The sequence below is a fragment of the Chinchilla lanigera genome, unplaced genomic scaffold (assembly GCF_000276665.1).
Source record: "Chinchilla lanigera isolate Chin_1 unplaced genomic scaffold, ChiLan1.0 scaffold00203, whole genome shotgun sequence".
In the NCBI taxonomy this organism is placed as follows: Eukaryota; Metazoa; Chordata; class Mammalia; order Rodentia; family Chinchillidae; genus Chinchilla; species Chinchilla lanigera.
This window is the reverse complement of record NW_004955604.1, coordinates 174,915-195,738: the sequence shown is the minus strand read 5'-3', so window position 1 is coordinate 195,738 and position 20,824 is coordinate 174,915. Positions and strand designations below refer to the sequence as shown.

The following is a 20,824-nucleotide window of genomic DNA, read 5'->3' as shown; positions in this document are numbered from 1 at the left end:
TGGTGATGGTGGTGGTGGTGGTGATGGTGATGGTGGTGGTGGTGGTGATGGTGATGGTGATGGTGGTGATGGTGATGGTGATGGTGATGGTGATGGTGGTGGTTATGGTGGTGGTGGCGGTGGTGGTGGTGGTATGGCAGTGGTAGTAAGGGTGGTGATGCTGGTGAGTGATGGTGACGGTGGTGGTGATGGAGGCAATGAAATAAAATGAGCAGAGCTGTAAAACACTAGGCAGGTTTGAGGAACAGAGTGAAAAAGAAAGCATCAGTTAAGGCAGGCCTTGCACAAGTGAGCACAGCTGTCCCAAGTAACAGGAGAGGTAGAGGCCAGTGCAGAGAGAGGCCGGGGCAACAGTCTGCATGCTCTGGGTCACACGGCAATGGAAAATAACAACAACCAGGTGCTTGTTATTTTTACACGGCCGCGGTGACCTCCCCACGTGAGAGGGAAAATTCTGTCACTCACATTCCTTTCACTCGTTTATTCATTAGTTCATCTAATTTACTGACAACTGCATGCATGGGTGTACATCTGTCTGCACCATGTACACATGTGAATGTATATGCACACATGTGCATGAGCGTGTGTGTGTAAATGTCACGTTACAAGGTAGATGCCTGCCTTTATGGAGACGCCCATCAGACTAATACTATAGACAGAACTCAGGTAGCGCCGTAATTCGAGACGGTAGGGGTGCCAGAAGGAGGAGGAGCGCTCCTCGCGTGCGCACCGTGAGGAGCTCGGTATATATAACACGGGGCCCTGGAGAGGGCCTGGGGAGAGCCGGCAGCCGGCAGGCAGCCAAGACGGACCTTGGTGGGGTTGAGGTCCTAAAAGAAGGTCAGTGCGGCCCAACCGTGGACAGGAGGGTACGCAGTGCGGAGACAGCCGAGGGCTCCGGGGAATCACAAACCCCCGGGCTGGGGGACCTGAGCTTCTTGGCAATCTTTGCTGTTATTTTATTTCTTGGTGCATGTTCGCAGTACACAAGGAGCGCACTCCTCACAGAGTCATACTTGCACAGACCGCATCTTCCTTCTTTCTAAGCCCCCTGCCCCTCTACCCGCTTCACTCTCCCTCCGCCTCTTGGTCTCCTACCGATTTGCAAAGGATCTCGCTCCCTGATGCCTGTTATCGGCTTTTTATTTTGCTCTTTAATTTATTTACACTTTGGGCCTCTCACATCAGAGAGAAACCGTGTGATATTTAACCCGCGTGTCTGATTCACTTTACCTACGTTGTGGTCTCAAGGTGCACCCATTTTCCTGCAAGTGACTCCAGTTTATCCTGCTTTATGGTGGGGTAGGACTCCACTGTGTGTAAATATCACGTTCTCTTTATCCATTCATCCGTTGATGGACACATGGGCCACTTGTAAGATTTAGCTACTCTAAGTTGTACAGCTGCAAACATAGGGGTGCATGCATAGCTGTAATATGCCTTTAACTGAACTTTTGTTTGGTTTCATTGAGACAGGGTCTTGCTGTGCGGTTCAGGCTGGCCTTGAACTCACTGTGTAGCCCAGGTTGGCCCCCAAATCGCAGTGATCCTCCTGCCTCAGCCTCCTGAGTGCTGAGATTAAAGGCACGCATCACCACCCCCAGCTTAACTCAATTTCTTAAGAGCTGTGTGAGTTGGGTGAGCTTGTTCTCATCATGAGCTTAAATCTCCTCGTATCTGTGAACTCACTCATCCAAGTGCCCGCTTACCAAGTGTCTGTCCTGCCCACGGGTCACTTATACTTTAGTGTCCAGCATCTTCCTTCCTCTCTCCCCTCCCCTTCCTGTCTGCTGTCTTTCTCTTCTACCCTCCTTCCCTCCACTTTCCCACCGTCCATTTATCTGTCCAGCAGCCCTCCGTTCAACAAGTGTTTATTTGATAGCTAGTAAGTGCTACCCGCGTGTTATTAGCTTGGCATTCTCAGGACAAAACACCTGGCATATCCAGCGTGAAGGAGAAGGGTTTATTTCAGCTGACGGTTTCAGAGGTTTCAGTCCGCGGTCGGGGAACTCCGACGCGGAAACGTCATGGCAGAAAGTCACGGTGGAGGAGCACCGCTCAGTTCATGGCACCTGGGAAGCAGAGGTCAGGGAGGAGCTGGAAACAGGGGCCGGGGACCGGACCTGTGCTTCAGGAATGTCTGAGGTGCCCCGTGAGCCGGTCACACAGGCAGTCAAGCTGAACCACTGTGGAGCTGCGCTAGGCCCACTGGGAAGAGAATGGTGAACAAGGCCAAGATGCTTCCCATTTTCACAGCCTCTGCAGCTTGGTAGGAACTGGGTGCTGGTGTTACGGTGGTGCTCACGCCTGCGTTATTCCTGGAGGTGCCGTGGACGTGTGGATGAAAGGCTAGGGCATGAGAAGGTCTGTAAGCTGTACCACCAGCCACAAGTGAGGGCGGACCAGAAGGTGCGATCACTTCGATGATGTTGCACGTCAAGGACGGGGCAGGCTGGGCTCTGCAGGTCCTCACAGACAGACGTGTCCGGGTGATCTGTGCTTTCTTGTGAGCATTCACAGGTGTTGAAGATTTTTTGTTTGTGTCCCGGTTTGGGTTTTTGAGGCAGCGTCTCGCTCTGTAGCTCAGGTTGGTCTTGACTTCCCTATGTAGCCTAGATTGGCCTGGAACTCACAGCGATCTTCCTGCCTCAGCCTCCCGAGTGCTGGGATGACAGGTGTGAGCCTCCACGCCCAGCTCTGCATCTTGGTCATTTTCACGCCTGCTCCTGCCTGCCTCTCCCTCTGCCTGCTCTCCAGCTCCCCTCCATCTCCACCCGCCCCCACATCCCCTACCTTCTCTCCTAGAGTATTTCTATCTTGCGTCTCTCACATTAGAGCCATCATGCAATACGCAACCTTCTGCCCAAGCTGCGAGGCTTTTAGGGGGCATTCCGGATTCGAGCCGTAACACCAGTGCTCATGGAGGCAGCTCCTGCCAGCTGGGCGTCTGGCTGTGTCTCCAGCAGTGATCGACCCTAACACTGACCACATGGGGTTCTGAGTCCTGCTAGGACACTGCGGCCCCAGGGCCCCACGGGCTAGCCTAGGGCGTCTGGCCCAGCAGCCCCACCCCACCCCCGCTCCGTTCCAAAGCAGGCTCCTCACTGCCCCACTTCCGGCCTTGCTGTCAGAGACTGGAACCCCTGCAGTGCCACGTGGGCAGGGCCTGGCTTGCGGATGGCTGCGTCCACACGCCCCTACCTGTGCCCAGACCTGCTTCTCTGACAAGGGCACCAGGGCTGCTGGGCTGCGGCTGCTCCTGATGTCTTCCCCTCAGCTTAATTCTCTCCTCGGGCACCTCCTCTCCACCTGTGGTCACATCTGAGGCACTGGAGAGCTCCCCGTGGGGGACACAGCTCTCTCCTGACAGTGTCCCCCTCCACGGACTGGCGGAACCAGGAGGGTGGGGGCTGCGCCATCCGCTCGGACACTGTGTGTGTATTTTCTTCACTCTCCGCGGCTGCTGGAGAGTGAAGAGGAGCACGTAGTGCAGGAAGGCGGGGCTGCGCGGAGCCTCCTCCTGGGCCTCCAGCTTTTTCACAGACACTGCGGACACTGAGCCGCGTGGGTCAGAGAAGGTCTCTCAAGGGGGCCTTTGAACAAAACACTCAGGCTGCAGGCTGCGTGCACCCTCCAGGTCCCTGATTAAAAGTGATGAAGGAGGAACCCGGCATGGGGGCCAGCACTAGGAGGCTGAGGCAGGAGGATCACTGTGAATCTGAGGCCAGCCTGGGCCGCATAGTGAGTTCGAGGCCAGCCTGAACTACGCTGGGAGACCAGGTCTCAAAAACAAAGACAAACTGATCACTGAAACAATTCTGGCTAGTCTTCAAAATCAGAAGGTCTGGCCAGTGAGATGCCTGTCTCTGGACGTCTGCATGGCACTAAGCCTCATCTTTGTTTTTGTTGTTTTTGAGACAGGGTGTTGCTATGTAGCCCAGGCTGCCCTTGAACTTGCATGGATCTTCCTGCCTCAGCCTCCTAAGAGCTAGGATCACAGGTGTGCGGCACCATGCCCCATTTAACACCCCATTTAATGCCCCATTTTGCCTGCTCTTTGTCACCTTTGCTGTCACACTTATCTGCATGGTGTGTTTATACTTTCTCTCCGCCCCCAGGGAGTTTGAATTCTGCAAGCCTTGCTTTATCTATCTGCCCTCCGTCTCCGAAAGGAGCAGAAGCTCCCTGCGGGGGGCGTTTCTGTCTCGCTCCTGCTTTGCGTTTTTCTCTCTTTCTGTGGCTTGCCACCCCTCAGCGCTAGCTCCGTCTTGGGGAGCTGATGAAACAGGGGGGATCATTGTTGATCCCTCCCCCGCTTTTCCTTTTTCTTCCGCCGCTTCTTAGGTCAAATCGCTGCCCAACTGGGCTCGAGCCCTCTTCTCTCTTTTGTGATTGTTACTCCTCAGCCTCCCCAGAGTCTTCTTTGAATTCTGCATTGCTTTATTCCTGTATAGTTTTCTAGCTTGTGTGCTGCCCGAGCGAGCACTCCTGTTGGTTTTTCTAAAAAGCCATGGGGAGGTGCGCCCGACCCGTCTCCCACCACCCTCACCGTCTCCAGGAGCGCCGGGAGATCTGTTCACTCACTCACACGGGGGGCCAAGCACCACTGCCCGCGCCCGGCTGAAACTCTGCCGCCAGCACCTGCTGCCCCGGGGCCCCCCGGCAGCTGCCACTGCTTCGTCTCTGTGTATTTGTGTCTTGCTCCGTGTTTACCTCCAGCTTGCACAATGAAGCCTGCTCTACCGTGTTTAGGAAACACGATCGTCCTCGGTGTCCATGAGTCCTGGCCCCAGGACATGCCCCGGGCCGGATCCCAGACCTCAGGTCTTTGCACGGAACCCACACGACGCTCCACGGCTTCACCTCATCTCCGGCTGACGTGAGGCCTAGTGCAGAGTGCACACTACATGCGCAGCTGTTTGGGGACGGTCACCTGCTGGGTGTGTGGCACAGGCCTGCACCCCAGGGGCTCAGGAGGCCAGGCAGGAGCACGGCAAGTTCAAGGCTAGGCAGGGCCACTTAGTAAGACCTGTGGCTCAAAATTTCCAAAAAAGTACACAGGCCCTGGGTTCAATACCTAGGAAAGAGAGGAAGAGAGAGGGAGGAAGGAAAGAAGGAAGGAAGGAAGGAAGGAAGGAAGGAAGGAAGGAAGGAAGGAAGGAAGAAGAAAAGGGGAAGAAGAAAGGAATGGGAAAGAAAAAGAAAAATGAGTGGATGTCTTGGTTGTGCTCCTACTCGCTGGGACAGGAGACCCAAGTCCACAGTTTATTTCCTATTTATTTCTGTATTTTTGAGACAAGGTCTCACTGTGCAGTTCAGGCTGGCCTTGAGCTCACTTTTTAGCCCAGACTGGCCTCGAACTCGCAACAATCCTCCTGCCTCAGCCTCCCCAGTGCTGGGATTACAGGCGTGTGCCACCATGCCCGGCTCCGGAATCCACAGTTTAAAGAGGAGATTTACCATGGCTCAGGGGTGCAGTCCTAGCCTGGTGCCAAGGCAGGAAGGTGGGGCCGGAGCAGCTCCAGCCCTGGAGGCTGGAAGTGGGGGAAACAGACCCCTTCAGGGCACACCCAGGACCTGCTGGCCCCACTTGCCTGGGAGCCCCAAGCCTGCTGCAGAGTGGCCTCCTGGTCACCCTCACCGCACCTTGCCCTGAACGGAGTGCAGGGGGCTTTGGGGGGACACAGAGAGAGGCCGTGACCGTGGCCCTCGCGCCTGGACTGGGAGCAGTTTTCTGCTGTTTTGTGGCAGATGCTGTCGACCCTCAGGGACCGTGGGTGCTTGGGCGGGAGGGCACAGGCTCCCCTGGTGTTGGGGACGGACCTGAGACCCTGTCCTCTCTCCTCCCAGGCCTGATGCTCCTGCTGGGTGTCGAGGTGTTCCGGCATTCCGTGTGGGCCCTGCTCGGGGACAAGGACGGGGACCTGGACCCCGAGCCGGCCCGGGGCCCGCGCCTGGCCTTCGAGTTCTCCTGGTCCCTGGGCTGCGGCCTGGCTGCCGGCCTCATCCTGCTGCTGGCGGGCGGCTGCTTCCTGCTGCTCAGCCTGCCCTCCCGGCCCTGGGAGTCCCTCTGCCCCAAGCGGACGCACACGGCCGCCTAGGGCCACGTGGCACAGCGTCTGCCCGAGGCCATCAACGGGATCCCGGAAACCGAGTTCTCTCCGCGTGGCAGATGCCACGAGGCACTCACGGCCGCCTGTCCTTCACGCCTTCTGCGTGTTCTCCTTAATGGCTGAATTTGGGGCGTCAGGGGAGGGGCTTTCTGCCCATGCAGGTTCCCTGGGAGGCTGGCAGGGACCCGACAGAGCCCAGGGTGCGGGTGGGGTCTCGGGGGACTGGGCCCTTCACTGCCCGAGTCCGGATTGATTTGCTCTGGGGAGACTCCTGGGACAGTCTACAACGTGGGGTGGACAGGGGGCCGGGCAGAGGGGTCCGACCTGACTGTGACAGCGTTGGGGATTAAAGGTTTGGAACCCGAGCCGCACCGCTGTTGGGTCTGATGCTGCCAGCCGGGCTCATGGCACAGAGCATGGCTGGCTGCGGCGGGCGTGGGACAGGACGGCTCAGCGCGCAGAAGTCGTCCTGGGTTGAACGGCGCCCCTCAACCTCCCGTGCCGGGGCCTGGCCCGCGGGGCCAGGAGGGCCTGTGTTTGAGGACGGGGTCTCCACAACGGGAGAGCTGTGAGACCCGGGTCAGAGACGGCGGCCCTGGTCCAAGAGGACGTGGCCTCGGGAAGCGGTGATGGGGACACAGACTGAGCGGATACGGCCAGAAGGCAGAGCAACCCCCAGATCCACCCCAGCCGCAGAGCAGAGCGGTGACCAGACGTCCCAGGCTGGCCCGGCAGGGGGCGCTGCTGCAACAGAGCCCTGAAAACCCGGAGGTGGCTCTGGAGTGGGCATCGGGCAGAGGCAGGGTGGGCTCGGGGTTGGTGAGTGAAAAGTCTGGTTTCAGTGGGCGGCTGAGGCAGGTGGGTGTTAAAAGCCGGGGGGGGGGAGCGAGGGAGTGCGGGGAGCTGGTGGCCCCGTCCCTAAGGAAGAGGACCTGGGCCGGCCCTGTGTGAGCGCTGCGCCAGCGTCCTCTCAGCTGCCTGCACGCGCTGCTCTGCTGCAGTGAGCAGGCTCCTTGGAGCACCAGGAACAGCAGGCCAGAGAGGCGGAGTTCTTTTCTCTGAGCAGCGAAGTGAAGCCACCTTACCTCAAAGCTCAGCCTCCCCAGCAACAAAGCCATCATGCTGTCTATCGCTAAGTCATTAAGTGGCCCAGGCCCAGTTCCCTGGGATCCTCCTGCCTCAGCCTCACCACGTGCTGGCATACAGGCGTGTGTCACCACAGCTGGGCTGAGGACCTGTCCCCTTTGACCAACAACGTGTCTATATTTAATTAGAAATGTAACTGCAGGTTCTCCTGGGTCCCTGATGGGGATACTTTCAGATAGGCCCATTACAGGGTGAAACTGCACTAACCCAACAGTGCACTTAACACAGCTGACCTGGCAAACGTCACAAGCGTCACAGCCCTACATGTAGCGTGACACACTGCACAGTCCCGGGCCGTCGCCCTCACGGCCGGGGACCCAGGGCAGACAGGAGCCCAGCATCACCGGACAGCGTTGCACCACAGGCAGCCGGCGCCTCGGAGCCACGTTTAAGGTGCGGAGCAGGTTTCCCCCGACGCACCTCGCTTCTGCACCGCCACAAAGTCAGAAGTCGCGCACCGTGCTGAGCCTGGCGCCCTCTGCGTCATTCCGCAAGTGGCTGCGTTCCGTGCACTGTGCTCCCCTGGCAGGAATACTACAGCAGGGGCGGCAGCGTCCTCACAAGAGGTGCCCTGCCACCTGGAGGGGCGGCGGACGGTCCTGGACGGGTCTCGGGGCTGGGGACGCGGTCACCGCCTCACCCGTGGTGTGCTGGAGGGATGGGGCTTCTCCCCGCCCCGGCACCTAGCGCAGCATCAACTTGCACAAACGCGGTGATGATCCCCGCAAAGCTGCGCGCGCGAGGGTCGCCCACAAGGGTCTGCACAGTCGTTATGACTCGGCGGGGGCCTCTGGGCCTGGCGTACAGCAAGCGCGGGAGAGGGAGCTGGCGAGCTGACAGGCTGCGGAGGGGAGCCGATGTTCATCACATCGCCCCGCTAGTGACCGTGCAATTATAAACTGAGATAAGTGCTAGGCAAAGAGATCCGCGGCAGCTTTCTCCTCTCTGACTGGGTGCCCTCCCTGCTTGGGGACCCCGGGAGGGAGGTGGGAGGGAGGCGGGGAGCGGCTCTGCTCCTCCGGTGGAAAGGGCTGGCGAGCTCCCCCGCCCTGCCTGACCGCAGCCGCCTGCCTGAGCCAGCTTCCCATGGCTGTGACTAAACATCCAAGGATGGGGGCTGGGGATTTAGCTCAGCGGCACAGCGCCTGTCTGGCAAGCGCAAGGTCATGAGTTCGATTCCCGGCACCGGAAAAAAACCAAAAGACAAAAAAGAAATTTAAAAAAAAAAAAAAATCCAAGGTAATCAGCCAGATGTGCAGGAAAGGTTGATCTTAGCTCAGCCTTTCTGCCCCAGGTCCGCTGGTCCCATTGTGTAGGGCCTTCCGCAACGCACTGCCCACTCTGCAGCCGGGAAGCGAAGAGGGAAGTCGGTCAGGGTCCTTATATACCCGTCAAGGCCCCGCCCCCATGACCTCACTTCCTCCCGTCAGCCCCGCCTCTTAAAGGCTCCGCTGCCTGCCCCGGGGACCACAGCTGGTGATCAGGCCTCCAGCACGTGGGAGACGCCCCAGCTCCAAGCAGGGTCCCCACACCACAAAGCCAGCCAGCCTGGCTTCAGTTGCAGGCAGGGAGGGAGGGAGAGAGGGTGCCTGGACTCCCGGAAGTGGAGAAGAAAAAGCGAGTCACCTGCTATGAGGCAAAGCATGTGTCCCTCCGGCTACAAATCACGGAGTGTCCCAAGGTCGCCAGAGAGAGTAGGTGTCCAGCCAGGGCCCAGGAGTGACCTGGACACGGTGTGTTCCTGAGCTGCTCGTCTCCCTGTGCCCGTGACTATATGCACCACAACGTGTGGCTTCAGTGCTGAGGTCCAGCCTGGGCGGCTTGCTGGCTTAGCGAGACCCTTCAAGACGGAAAATACAGAAAGGCTGGGTGGGTAGGCCCTGGGTTCAATCCCCAGTACTATGTAAATAAATGAATGGACAAACAATTTAAAAATTAAAAGACATTGCCAGGCATAGTGGCGCACGCCTGTAACCCCAGCACTGGGGAGGCTGAGGCAGGGGGAACACTGTAAGTTTGAGGTCTGCCTGGAGACTCTAGTGAGACTCTGCCTCAAGGAAAAAATCCAAAAACTTGCATTTCTTCACTATATATGTTTATATATGTGTATATGTTTATATATAAGTATATATTTGTGTGTGTAGCAGTAGGCCTTCACACTGGGCTTTTTTTTTTTTTTTTTTTTTTTTTTTTTTTTTTTATTTTTTTTTTTTGGTTTTTCTCCGGTACTGGGTACTGAACTCACGACCTTGCGCTTGCCAGGCAGGCGCTTTTGCTGCTGAGCTAAATCCCCAGCCCCGCACACTGGGCTTTTTTTATTTTTTATTTTGAGATAGGGTTTCACTAAACTGCCCAGGCTAGGCTCAAGCTGGGGATCCCCCTGCCTCAGCTTCCTTGAGTGCTGAGATTATAGGTGTGCATTCGCTGCCCCACTTAGCTCATGTTGCTTGAGGCCTCACTCAGGAGGCCGGGCAGTGGGCGGTGGCAGAGGTGAGTAGGGGAGAAGCAGGAGAGGAGGGGGCCTTTGTAGAGCGTTGGGGTTATTTGGGGACTTTGGCTTGTTCGGTTGTAGCCCTCATGTGACCCCTGCTTTTATGGTGTTTGCAGATTGAATACAGGATGGATGCGCAGTTGATTTCAAACATACATAAACAATGAATGCCTTTGAAAGTGGGGAGCCACGACCTGCATGGGGCATCTGTTATGGTTGATACATTGTGTCAACTTGGGGAGTCTAGGGGTTTGGCTAAGTGACTCAGCAGGAAGCCAGGCAGGGCGCTTACTTTGTATACATCCTGAGCCTGTGGAAGGGGAGGGCATGGAGATTATGTGAGAGCTACGTGTTCCCTGGGTGGGGGTAGCCTGCTTACAATGTAAGGCAGGGAAAGAGGCTGCTTGCCGCCATTGCTCCCTTTTGCTCTGGCTGTTTCTGCTGTGTTCTGCCCCCATGAACTGTAGCCCTCTGCCATGTGCCACTCTGCCTCGGAGCCAGCCCAGCATGGACTGAAACCTCCACAAACTGTGAGCTAAATAAACCTTTCCTTCCTTAATTTTGGGCGTTGGGTATTTTGTCTCAGCAACGAGAGAAAAGTAACCAACACAACATCCTTATCCCATCCATCCATCAATCATCCATCCGTCCACCATCCGATCAATCATCCGTCCATCCATCCGATCAATCATCCGTCCGTCCATCCATCTGTCCGTCTGTCCATTGCTTGTTTACCTGGGAGTTTCCCTCTGCACCCCTCTGTGCTCCCTCTTTCTGCTGTTCTGAGACCTCCCGGTCCTGGTGGGGAGGGACGGAGGGCCACAGCCACCAGGGCTCGGCTGCAACCCCATGGAGGAAGGCGGGGGCCGGGACCCACCACGCCCGCCCCCACCTCCTCCAGCAGCTGGTGAAGCCGCTGGGCCCTCGGGGAAGACGGAGCCTAGAACCTCATGGCCTCTGCTCCCAGAATCCTTCACGGCCGCTCATCGCCTGGGCAGGATGAAGCCGGGAGCCCTGAGCTGCGGCCTCAGCCCCTCGGAGCTGCGGGCTCCGCAGCAGACACGTGGGCCTTGCGTCACTCTGAGACCTGCGCCCGAGCTCCCTCCTGCCCCAGGGCCTTCCCCTGTGGGCCGCACGCCCCGAGGTTGTCCTCTCACTGCTCCCGCTGGCGCTGCAGTCTGATTTGCAGTTTAAATCGATGCCGGCCGAGCCTTCCTGACCTCCCGCTGAGAAAGTTCTCAGCCTTGTCCTCCGAGGGCCTGTGGTGACAGCCGGATCACCCTGCTTCCACCGGGCCTGAGCTCCTCACAGTCTGTAAACACTGTGGATTCCTCCCCAAAGAATGCAGGCACCATGGAAGTGGGGCTATCATTTTTTCTTTCTTTGAGACAGGGCCTTGCTAAATTGCCCAGGCTGGGCTCTGACTTGCGATCTTCCTGCCTCAGCCTCCTAGAGTGCTGCGATTACTTGAGTCCACCACCATGCCCAGCTGGGGACAATTTTTTTTTAATCAGTGGTGGACTTTCTCTGGCTCACATGTCTTAGGTGCCTGGTAAACACCAAGAAGTAACTGGAGAGGTGAAATCATTAGGAGAAGGGCTGTGACGGGTCAGAGGGAGCCGGCACCCAGGCTGTGCCCTGTGACTGCTCTGGGGGCTGCAGACTTGGAGGGCGGAGAGTGAGGACTGGGCACCCCGGAGGGAAAGCCCCAGAGCCTGGAGCGACGCATCCAGGGCGCCCATTCAAGGCCGTCTGATGGCCACCTCACTTGCTAAAAGGTTTGGTTTTGCTGGGTGCAGGTAGGGGTGGGAGATGCTGTCCCCCCCCCATCACCAGGGTCACAGCCGACACTGCTGTTACAAAAGTCAAGGAAATAAGACAAAAGCGCAACAGGTTTGTTCCATTAAACCAGGCCCGGTGGCACATGCCCGTGATGCCAGCACTTGGGAGGCTGAGGCAGGAGGATCACCAAGAGTTTGAGGTCAGCCTGGGCTACCTAACAAGACTTTGTCTTAGAAAAGAAACCAACAAAAAAACAGGTTTGTGTCATCAAAGTTTTCCATAATATGGAGCCTGAAGAATCTCGGACCTCGAGACCGTGGAAAGTGGCCGTTTCTGCTGAGAGGTGCGGCCGGGTGGCCCCGGGCATGGAAACACGGCTGGGCAGAAGGTGGCAGCGGAGTGGGAAACGGGGCGGCCGTGTGCACGCGTTCCCTCGGGCTCAGGGGCGCCCACAGAGCCGTCCTGGAAGGAAGGCCCGCGACCAGCCTGATACCACTGCGGGCCGGAACTACTTCCGGCAGGAAGGCGGGGGCGGGAGTGGGAGTCGCATCAGGTTTTGGGGAAGAGCCGCGCATACTGCGACCTGCCTCAGGGGCAGGGATCCTGGCTTCGGTGGCCTTCCTCAAGGGCAAGCGGGACCCGAGAAAGCAGAGTGGGAAGAGGTTAGAAGGCGCCTGAGTCTGAAGCCCGGCCAGGGTCGTTCAGGGCAAAGCCCTCAGCTCGCCAAGCACTCTTATTTATTTATTTTTAAAATTTTAATTCTTTTTTATTGCGCTGGGGATTGAACCCCGGTCCCAAGGCCTTCATGCTGAGCTACATCTCCAGCCCTTATTTATTTATTTTAATTTTCAAAATTTTGAAGCAGAGTCTCACTAAGTTGCTAAGGTGCCCCGGCTGGGCTCTACTTTGCGACTCTCCCGCCTCAGCCTCCCAGAGTGCTGGGATTACAGGCGTAAGCCTCGGCTCCCAGCGAGATTAGGAGTGTGTTTAATTTTGCCGTCTGTGGGGGGTGGGCGGCGGTGGAGGGTGGCGGTTTCCCCCCGGGGGATGGCGGTGCGAGGACAGTTCCTCCGCGGGCGGAGAGCAGAGCCCAGGGCGGGCAGTCCGGCCCGGCGTGAACCCCAGGCAGAGCCGGCTCCGCGCCCGGGGCTGGAGGGACACAGAGCTCCCGGCGCCGGCGCAGCAGCGCCACCTGCAGGCGGGAGCGGGGAGCGGGAGCCGCGTGTCCTGAGGTGACCCGTCCAAGGCCTTGGCAGCCGGGAGGAGAAGCCCAGGTGTGAAATAAAGAGCTGACCGCTCTCGGCCGCAGCTGCAGGCAACCTGCCCAGCGCCTTTCAATGACTGAGCTGACGCTGGTTTATTTTCTGGCATCTGACTCAAAAAAATAAAGCGACACAAGCTGCCCTGGTGCCCACCCTGATGATGGGAGGCTATCCAGGCCCAGATGCTAAAGCTGTTCCCCAGGCTGGGGAGAGACTTCACAGCACAAAGCCGGGGCCAGCCAGAAGTCTGAGACCGAGTCAGCCTTCCTCACAGGGGATGTTTGTTTGTCTGAGACAGGGTTTCGATATGTAGCCTAGGCTGGCCTCAAACTCGTGGTGATCCTCCTGCCTCAGCCTCCTCACAGACGGGCATGGTAACACATCCCTGTCATCTCAGCACTCAGGAGGCTGAGGCAGGAGGATTTCTGCAAGTGTCTGAGGCCAGCCTGGGCTACACAGTGAGCTCAAGGCCAGCCTACACTGCATAGTGAGACCCTGTCTCAAAATTTTAAAAAAATGAACATGACTTCTCAGGTTCTTTTCAGAAAAACCCCTGTCCCGCGGTCCCAAAGTCGGCAGTGGTGTCAGCCTTGAGTCTGCTGTCCCCGCAGGATGCTGGAAAAGCAAACCCTTTGGCTCTCAGAACCCGGCTCCTCACCACCAGCGCGGGCAGATCCAGGTGAGCACGGCGGATCCCCGCCTCTTCCCTCTGGGGCTCCCTCGGCCTCCACCCACCTGTCACCCCGTGGGGAGGACTCGAGCCATGCTGACCCCGACCTGTCCTCTTCTCAGGTTCCCTGCAGGAGCCCAGTGGCTGAAGCTTTGCCTCCCGGCCCGTTGGCGGCCCTAAGCTACAGGTTATTAAGTAAAAGGAAGGACGAAGGTTTGGTTTGTTTTTCTCCTGCACTTAAAACTTTCGTGAGTCGGTTTTCTTGCAGCTTCTAAAGGGACAAAATAATATGTATTTTTTCTAGCTAGATCGAAGAAGAGTAAGCCCAGAAGGGTCACTGTCTGTCACAGACACAGCAAGGGCTGGGCCAAATACGGCGGCGCGTGCTCGGAAATTCCCCGGGGCAGCAGCGCTCCAGAGGGGCCGCTCTGAGCTGTCCCTCAGAGGGGACGGTATCCGGTGTCCGGACCTCCCTCCGCTCTTTGCCGTAGTTTATCTACAGAACTTGGATCCTTCCTTCCTTCCCCATTGTTTCTGCGGAAGTGTTTACAAGTTGGACTTTTCCTTTTCTTGTTTCCAGCCAAAGACCAAACAAAGCTAATCATGGAGGGAGCTGTAGGCCGAGAAGAAGTGGGAATCCCCACCTACACGCAACATTTGATCCGCGTCGTAGGGGAAACTTAATTCCACATGTAGTAAGTATGAGCAAATGCCAAAGAGCGTGTGTGGGTCCTTCTGTGTGTGTGTGGATACTGGCCGCCAACAGGGGCCAGTTTTAATGAAAGCATTGGAAAGTGCATGGGAATAATTCACAATAAGTGAATTATTCTCTATGAAAGACAGAAGACAGCTCACTGGCCTGGTGCACACCTGGTGCACACCTGTCACCCCAGCACTCCGGGAGCTGAGGCAGGAGGATCCAGAGTTCAAGGCCTGCCAGGGCAATTTAGGGAATTAATGGGACCCTGTCTCCAAATAAAATACAACAAGCGCTGAGGATATAGCTCAGTGTGAAAGCCCTGGGCTCAATCCCCAGTGCAAGGAGAAAGAGAGAGAGAGAAAGATCAAGAGTGGTAGAAGTAAAAAGAATAGAGTAGTCCAATGTAGTAGTGCAGGCCTGTACGCCCAGCACTAGGGAGGCTGAGGCAGGAGGATCACCATGAGTTCGAATCAGGCCTGGGCAACATATTGTCTCAAAAAACAAAAACAAACATAAGATATATTCAAATAAGTGGATTTTTTTTTTTAATTATAGGTACTAGGCAACACTTACAAATCTGATTGCAGAGTATCCTTTGACTTTTTACTTTGTTTCAAGATACATTTTAGAGGGTTACTGCAGGCCCTGGGATACACATAGACAGTGAAGTGGTTACTGCAATGAAGCAGATTAATGTGTCTGTCACCTCACATGGTTACTTTCTCGTAAACCCTCTTGGTCTGCAGCAGCCGCAACCTGTCCCCGCATGGGTGATTCTGCTGATTGACTGAGACAGGGCTTCCCTAAGTCACTGACTTGTGCGGGAGGGAATCCAGCTGGGGATCCTCCTGCCTCAGCCTCCCGAAGTGCCGGGATCACAGGTGTGCACTACCACGCTGGATTTATCCAGCAATGGGCAACAGGTAGGGAAGCAAAACAGAGAGAATTTTATTTATTTTTCAGTCGTGCGACAGTGACGTATGGAATTCCCACTGAGAGCATCCGAGGATCCGGGCGCGTCGGGGAACAACGCAGCCCAAGACCCTGTCCTGCCGCAGGCCACAGCTGCTGCAGTTCATTTCCTGAGCGGCAGAGTCTGGGGATGCACTGCCTGCCCCCCCAACCTCCCCGGCCCGCACCACGCCCTTCAGACACAAGACAGTTCACAGCTCTGCTGAGTGCTGTAAACGATGTTCTGCCCTCAGGACTGAATGTTCTCATTTTATTTAGAAAGACACACACTTGCTGGTGGCTGAGGCAGGAGGACCCCTGAGCCCAGAGGTTGGAGATCAGCCTAGGCAGCACAGCGGGACCCTGCTCAAAACAAATTTTTTGAGTTAAAAAAAGAAGAAAGGAAAGGAAAGGAAAGGAAAGCCAGGTGTGGTGGCACATGTGTGTAATCCCAGCACTTGGGAGGCTGAGGCAGGAGGATCAGCGTGAGTTCGAGGCCAGCCTGAGCTACAAAGTGAGTTCAAGCCCATCCTGAACTGTACAGTGAGACCCTGTCTCAAAAAGGACAAAGAAAAAAAAGAAAAAGAAATGAAGCAAGAAAATAAATTTAGGGGGCTGGGGATTTAGCTCAGCGGCAAAAGCGCCTGCCTGGCAAGCGCAAGGTCGTGAGTTCCCGGTACCGGAGAAAAACCAAAAAAAAAAAATAAAATAAAATAAATTTAAAAGACCACTCAATTATGATCAAGCACTTACATCTGTGACATGCCCGTTTTCTACTTTTGTATCATTATCGCTGACATCTATGTGTGTGTTTCTGAGTCAGGGTCTTGCTTTGTAGCCCAGGCTGGCCTCAAGCTCACACTGACCCTCCTGCCTCAGCCTCCCAAGTGCTGGGATGGCAGGTGTGCGTCACCGCGCCTGGCTTAGTATCCGCATTGTGGCTCCTCTGCTTTCCACTTCTTTGGTGCATAGCTCACTGGCTGGGACGGCATCCAGGTGAGCCGGGAGCATCTCCTTTCTCTGGAGGCTTTTCCAGGAGAGCTCATTCATCACTTGCCGAGAGTGGACCACAAGGCTGGTTGTTGCCCTGAATTGTTCTAGAGAGAAATCCGGGGTGGGCGGGGGGCGGGCTGCTCTTGGGCCTGGATAATCCACCAGGGAATCAGATTTCCTTGAGGTGACCAAGTTAATCTATTGATCCAGGTTACGAGGGAGCAGGGGTCAGGCTCACTGGGGTCCACCCTGCAGCCAAGGTGGACGCCGAGTGCCCCAGCGCATACATAGGTCGCATAGGTCGTGTCCTGCCACGGTCCCAGCGCGGCGGGGTCACAAGACCTGGGCGGGGCAGACGCCCCAGGCTTCGGTCTGCACAGCCCTCTCCCTGGGCGTCTTCCTGCTGGGGAGGAGCCTGACACACACCTGTGCTTGGAGCTACCCGTCCTGCACACGGCTCCTCAAACTTACGTTCTTTACATTAGGCTGAGCTTCAGATCCACTTCCTCAGCCACTAGATGCAGTTCCAGTGCACCACAGCTGTCCAGGCTGCCGCCCGCTGCCCGAGGCCCCGCAGGTGAGGAGCAGGCCCTGGTCGGAGGACTGGGCCGATCCGCCTGCTCTGCAGCGCTGTTCTGAGGAGGCCGAGGGCTCTGCAGTAATGAAATGACTCTGCCCACCGGGCATTACTGGGGCTCCTAAACCTTGGAGCCAGTGAGTGCCTGGCGCTGAGGCCGGGAGCCGCCGTCCTGAGACTACTGCTCGGGCAGTGCCGTGCCACCGTCTATGGTTACTACGATTTGTCAACGGCCGCCATGAATGAAACGTCTGAAATAGACTAGATCCGAGGAGCGAGTCCGGGAGGGAGGACAGAGGCCTTGCTCACAGGGCGCGGAGTTCGACCACGCAAGCCCAGCGCGCTCTGCAAAGCCGGGGTCCGCCAGAGCCAGCCTGGATGGAGAGCCCCGTGTCGTTCTGCGCCCTGAAAACGCTGCTGAGATCCACAGCTCTCCGTGGGAGAGAAGAGGGAGGCGCACACCGGGCCAGCCTTCTGCTCGTCGGCACCGACCATCTGACACCCAGAACTTCCCAGGGGCCCTGAGAAACCCCATCTGCCTTCGACGCGGCTGACTTGGTGCTGCGGAGGGGACTGGGTTTCCGCTGGTGACAGGAGGACAGGAGGCTTGGAAACTGGGATTTTCTGATCTGCCTAAGACCCCAAGGGTGACAGACGGCACACAGCCGGGAAGCGTGGGCTTCAGAGCATGTGTGTGTTCCCTGGGCCCGTGTTGCTGTGTGCGTGGGACGCGCGGATCACAGCGGAATTCGGGCTGAACCCGCGGGCCGGGAGACCTGCCCGGCAGTGACCAGTGACAGGAGGGGTCCCTTCCGGCTTGTGCCTCTCTGCAGGGCAGAAAGAGAGAGAAGGGGAGAGAGGGAGAGAGAGCCACAGTCCACAGCAGGGCTCCCTTTCCCCCGACTTCTTCATCCATCCTTGTCCCTTGCTGGGGCTCCTGCATGGGAAGTTCAGAATGGCTCTCTCTGAGAGAGAAAAGCACAGAAAGAAGGGGTCTGAAGATCTGAGGGCGAGGGGACAGAAGGACGCACAGGAGGCCGGGGTGGGGGACGGTGGCCCAGGGCTACTGCGCGTGTGTGCGTGTTTGTGCGTGTGTGTGGTGTGTGACGCACCTCAGCACCGTCCGTCCACCGTCTGTGGGCACGTTCTCCCCCTCCTGAACCCAGGAAACGGGAGAGGGGGTTTCCCTACTGAGGGGACCTCATCTCCACTCACGTAGGTGCAGCTTTGGGGGTGACTGGATCCCGGGGTGCAGCCCTCGCTGATGAGTTTATAGCTAAACGCGCTTCTCTCTGCTTCCTGTCCCCCTGCCTGAGCGGCTCCCTCTGAGCGCCTGGACTGCCAGCCAAAGCCAAGCTCTGCTCCTCTGAGCCGAGCCGGGTGTTGTGCCCGGGACGAGGACCTTCCCTCCTGGCTGCGAGCACCCCCAGCAGGTGGCCAGGAGGCTGAGACAGTCTGGATCCAGGAGCATCCCGGCCGCGGGGCCCTCCCTTCCCCATCCCGGGCGAGGCAGCAGGAGAGGCTCCACGCGCCTGCGCGCACATGCGGCATCCCACGTAAACAGCTCCTCCGTCCCCTGTGAGAGCCAGCTGCTCCCCAAACGTCCTTCTCAGCTCAGCTCACTGTCTCCATTTTGAAAATTCACAGCCAAGTACAGGGAAATCAAGTGAACTGCCCGGGGGGGCCTGGAATCCAGGGGTGACCGAGACACAGCCAGGGCCGGACTGCGTACGGACACACGGTGCTCTGAGCCTGCAGGAAGCGGAGTCCGGAGAAATCCGCATGGGCAGATTGCTGCGGTGCTGCGGGGACTGAAGGCACCTGTCTGACAATCACCTTCTCTCTTTTCTTTCTTTCTTTCTTTCTTTCTTTCTTTCTTTCTTTCTTTCTTTCTTTCTTTCTTTCTCTTCCTTCCTTCCTTCTTTACTTCCTTCCTTCCTCTCTCTCTCTTTCCTTTTTATGAGACAGGGTCTCACTATGTCGTTCAGGCTGGCCTTGAACTCACTATGTAGCCCAGGGCTGGCCTCAACCTCACAGTGATCCTCCTGCCTCAGCCTCCTGAGTGCTGGGATAGCAACCATATGCCACCATGCCCAGCTCCAAGAATAATTTTCTGTCCTTTCTCTTTCAAAATGGCACATTTGCAGCTGGGGCACACCTGTGATCCCAACACTCGGGGCTGGGGGCCAAGCAGAGCCATGTCCCACATGCATTGTGACAGCGGAGGAGCTGGGGTGCACGGGTAGGGCTGGTGTGGGAGTCTCAGACACAGAGACAGGGAGCTGGGGTGGGAGAGAGACGGAAATGACCGAAGGCAGGAAGTTCAGTGGCCTCAGAAGCACCTCAGGAAGACCCTCGCCGTCTTGGGTTCGGAACTGTCCCTGGGCCGTGAGCCGAGGCACGGCGGAGACAAGGGCCAACACCCAGCACCTGCCACCCGGCTGCTGTGACGGAGCTGCATTCTCCGTCCACACCTGTGGCGGTGTGCATCCCGCCCACCTGCTTGGATGCTGTTGTAGTTGGGGTTCTGCAAGGGGAACAACATAATACAGGACACATATTTTATAAGATTCTTTATGAAAGCTGGGCGTGGTGGCGCACACCTGTAATCCCAGCACTTGGGAGGCTGAGGCAGGAGGATCACAGGGAATTGGAGGCCAGCCTGAACTACACAGTCAGACTCTGTCTCAAAAAAAAAATGTCATTTGTGCCCATGCAGGAAACTGGCAGAGTCCCCTCGGTACAGTCTGGTGTTCGGCAAAGCCCATGCAGGTCTAACGTACAGCACGGGACTAGAGTTAGGAAGGCTGCCCCAGGTAACTGAAAGTTCTGCAAAGCGCACCTTACGGGGACAGCTTCCTTAGCTGCTCTGTGGTGCTCATTTCACAGTTAGTGAAACGACTCAGTGTACAGCTGGTCGCTTCCTCCCCCCCTTCACTGAGGTAAAATTGACAAATAAATATCATATGTATCAAAACATACACTAAAGCAGGCATGGACGGTGCACACCTGTCATCCCAGCATGCAAGAGGCTGAGGCAGGAGGAGTGCCATGAGTTCGAAGTCAGCCTGGGCTACACAGTGAATTCAAGGCCCGCCTGGACTACACAGCAAGACCTTGTCTCAAAAACAAACAAACACACACAAACACTCTCTATAGTAAAAATGTTCAATTTTTAAAAAGATAGTAAAATATATTCTGTATTTACTATTCAGTAATCTTATACGGGAATATAACTATTTGAAAGAAAGTAAGGCATCTCTAAAACTTCAGTTGTTTCAATTTTATAATTTCACATACCCTCTTTAATATACTATTGTGCGTATTTCCTTCACTTATTTTAATGTTTTCCACTACATTTCTACCAGTGGGGAAAAAAAAAATCAAACAATTCAGTTGATTCTTTTCTAGGGGAAATGTTTTATGTTGTGAGCTTAGTGCTGGAAATCATATGCTTCTTTCCTTTGTGAATTTGAAGAAAATTCTTCTAATAACTTCATGAATTTAAAATGTCATGATCAGGGCTGGGGATTTAGCTCAGCGGTGCAGCACCTGCCTGCCAAGCGCGAGGTCGTGAGTTCGATTCCCGGTATCAGAAAAAAAAAAAAAAAACAAACACCAAAAATAAATAAATAAATAAAATGTCATGATCTACTGTACAGATCCTTGGGTTCCTCCTGTGCCCCGGGAAGGAACAGTGGCACGAATGAGGGAAAAATAGACAAGAGACAAAAAGCTGGGATCAGGTGGAGGACCTCTCTCTTCTGAACAGAGAAGGGGAACTACCCAAGACCGGTAGAGCGTTTATTTATACCCTCCAGAGATTGGTTAATTTCCGCCTCTCTGCCCAGCAATCAGGTAACAAGCTACAGCGGCTTGTTTCCGTGCTTCGAGGAGCTCCCGTGTTCTCGGGCTGCCTTCGTCCTGCACTTGTGAGTACTTTCCAGCTTCAGCCACTCCCAACAATCTACGCTGAAGAATGACATGTGAATTGAGTAGTATAAGAACTATCTTTTTTCTTTCTTTCTTTTTCTCTTTCTTTCTTTTTCTTTCTTTCTTTCTTTCTTTCTTTCTTTCTTTCTTTCTTTCTTTCTTTCTTTCTTTCTTTCTTTCTTTCTTTCTTTTCTTTCCTTTCTCTT

At 56.0% G+C, this 20,824-nt stretch overlaps 1 protein-coding gene and 1 long non-coding RNA gene across 2 annotated transcripts in view; both read left to right on the top strand.

Annotated features, from left to right (window-relative positions):
- Positions 1-6,478, top strand: part of Cacng6 (calcium channel, voltage-dependent, gamma subunit 6) — a 15,798-nt gene extending 9,320 nt beyond the window's left edge. Inside the window, exon 4 of the mRNA XM_005414869.2 lies at positions 5,851-6,478. Within this exon, the coding sequence (XP_005414926.1) occupies positions 5,851-6,101 (251 nt within the window). The 3' untranslated portion in view covers positions 6,102-6,478. The remainder of the gene's footprint in view (positions 1-5,850) is intronic.
- Positions 6,479-13,334: 6,856 nt separating this feature from the next.
- Positions 13,335-15,518, top strand: LOC106147634. Its single transcript, XR_001232565.1, has 3 exons — positions 13,335-13,473; positions 14,045-14,159; positions 15,128-15,518. It is a non-coding gene; the product is annotated as an uncharacterized LOC106147634 (long non-coding RNA).
- The last annotated feature ends 5,306 nt before the right edge of the window (positions 15,519-20,824 follow it).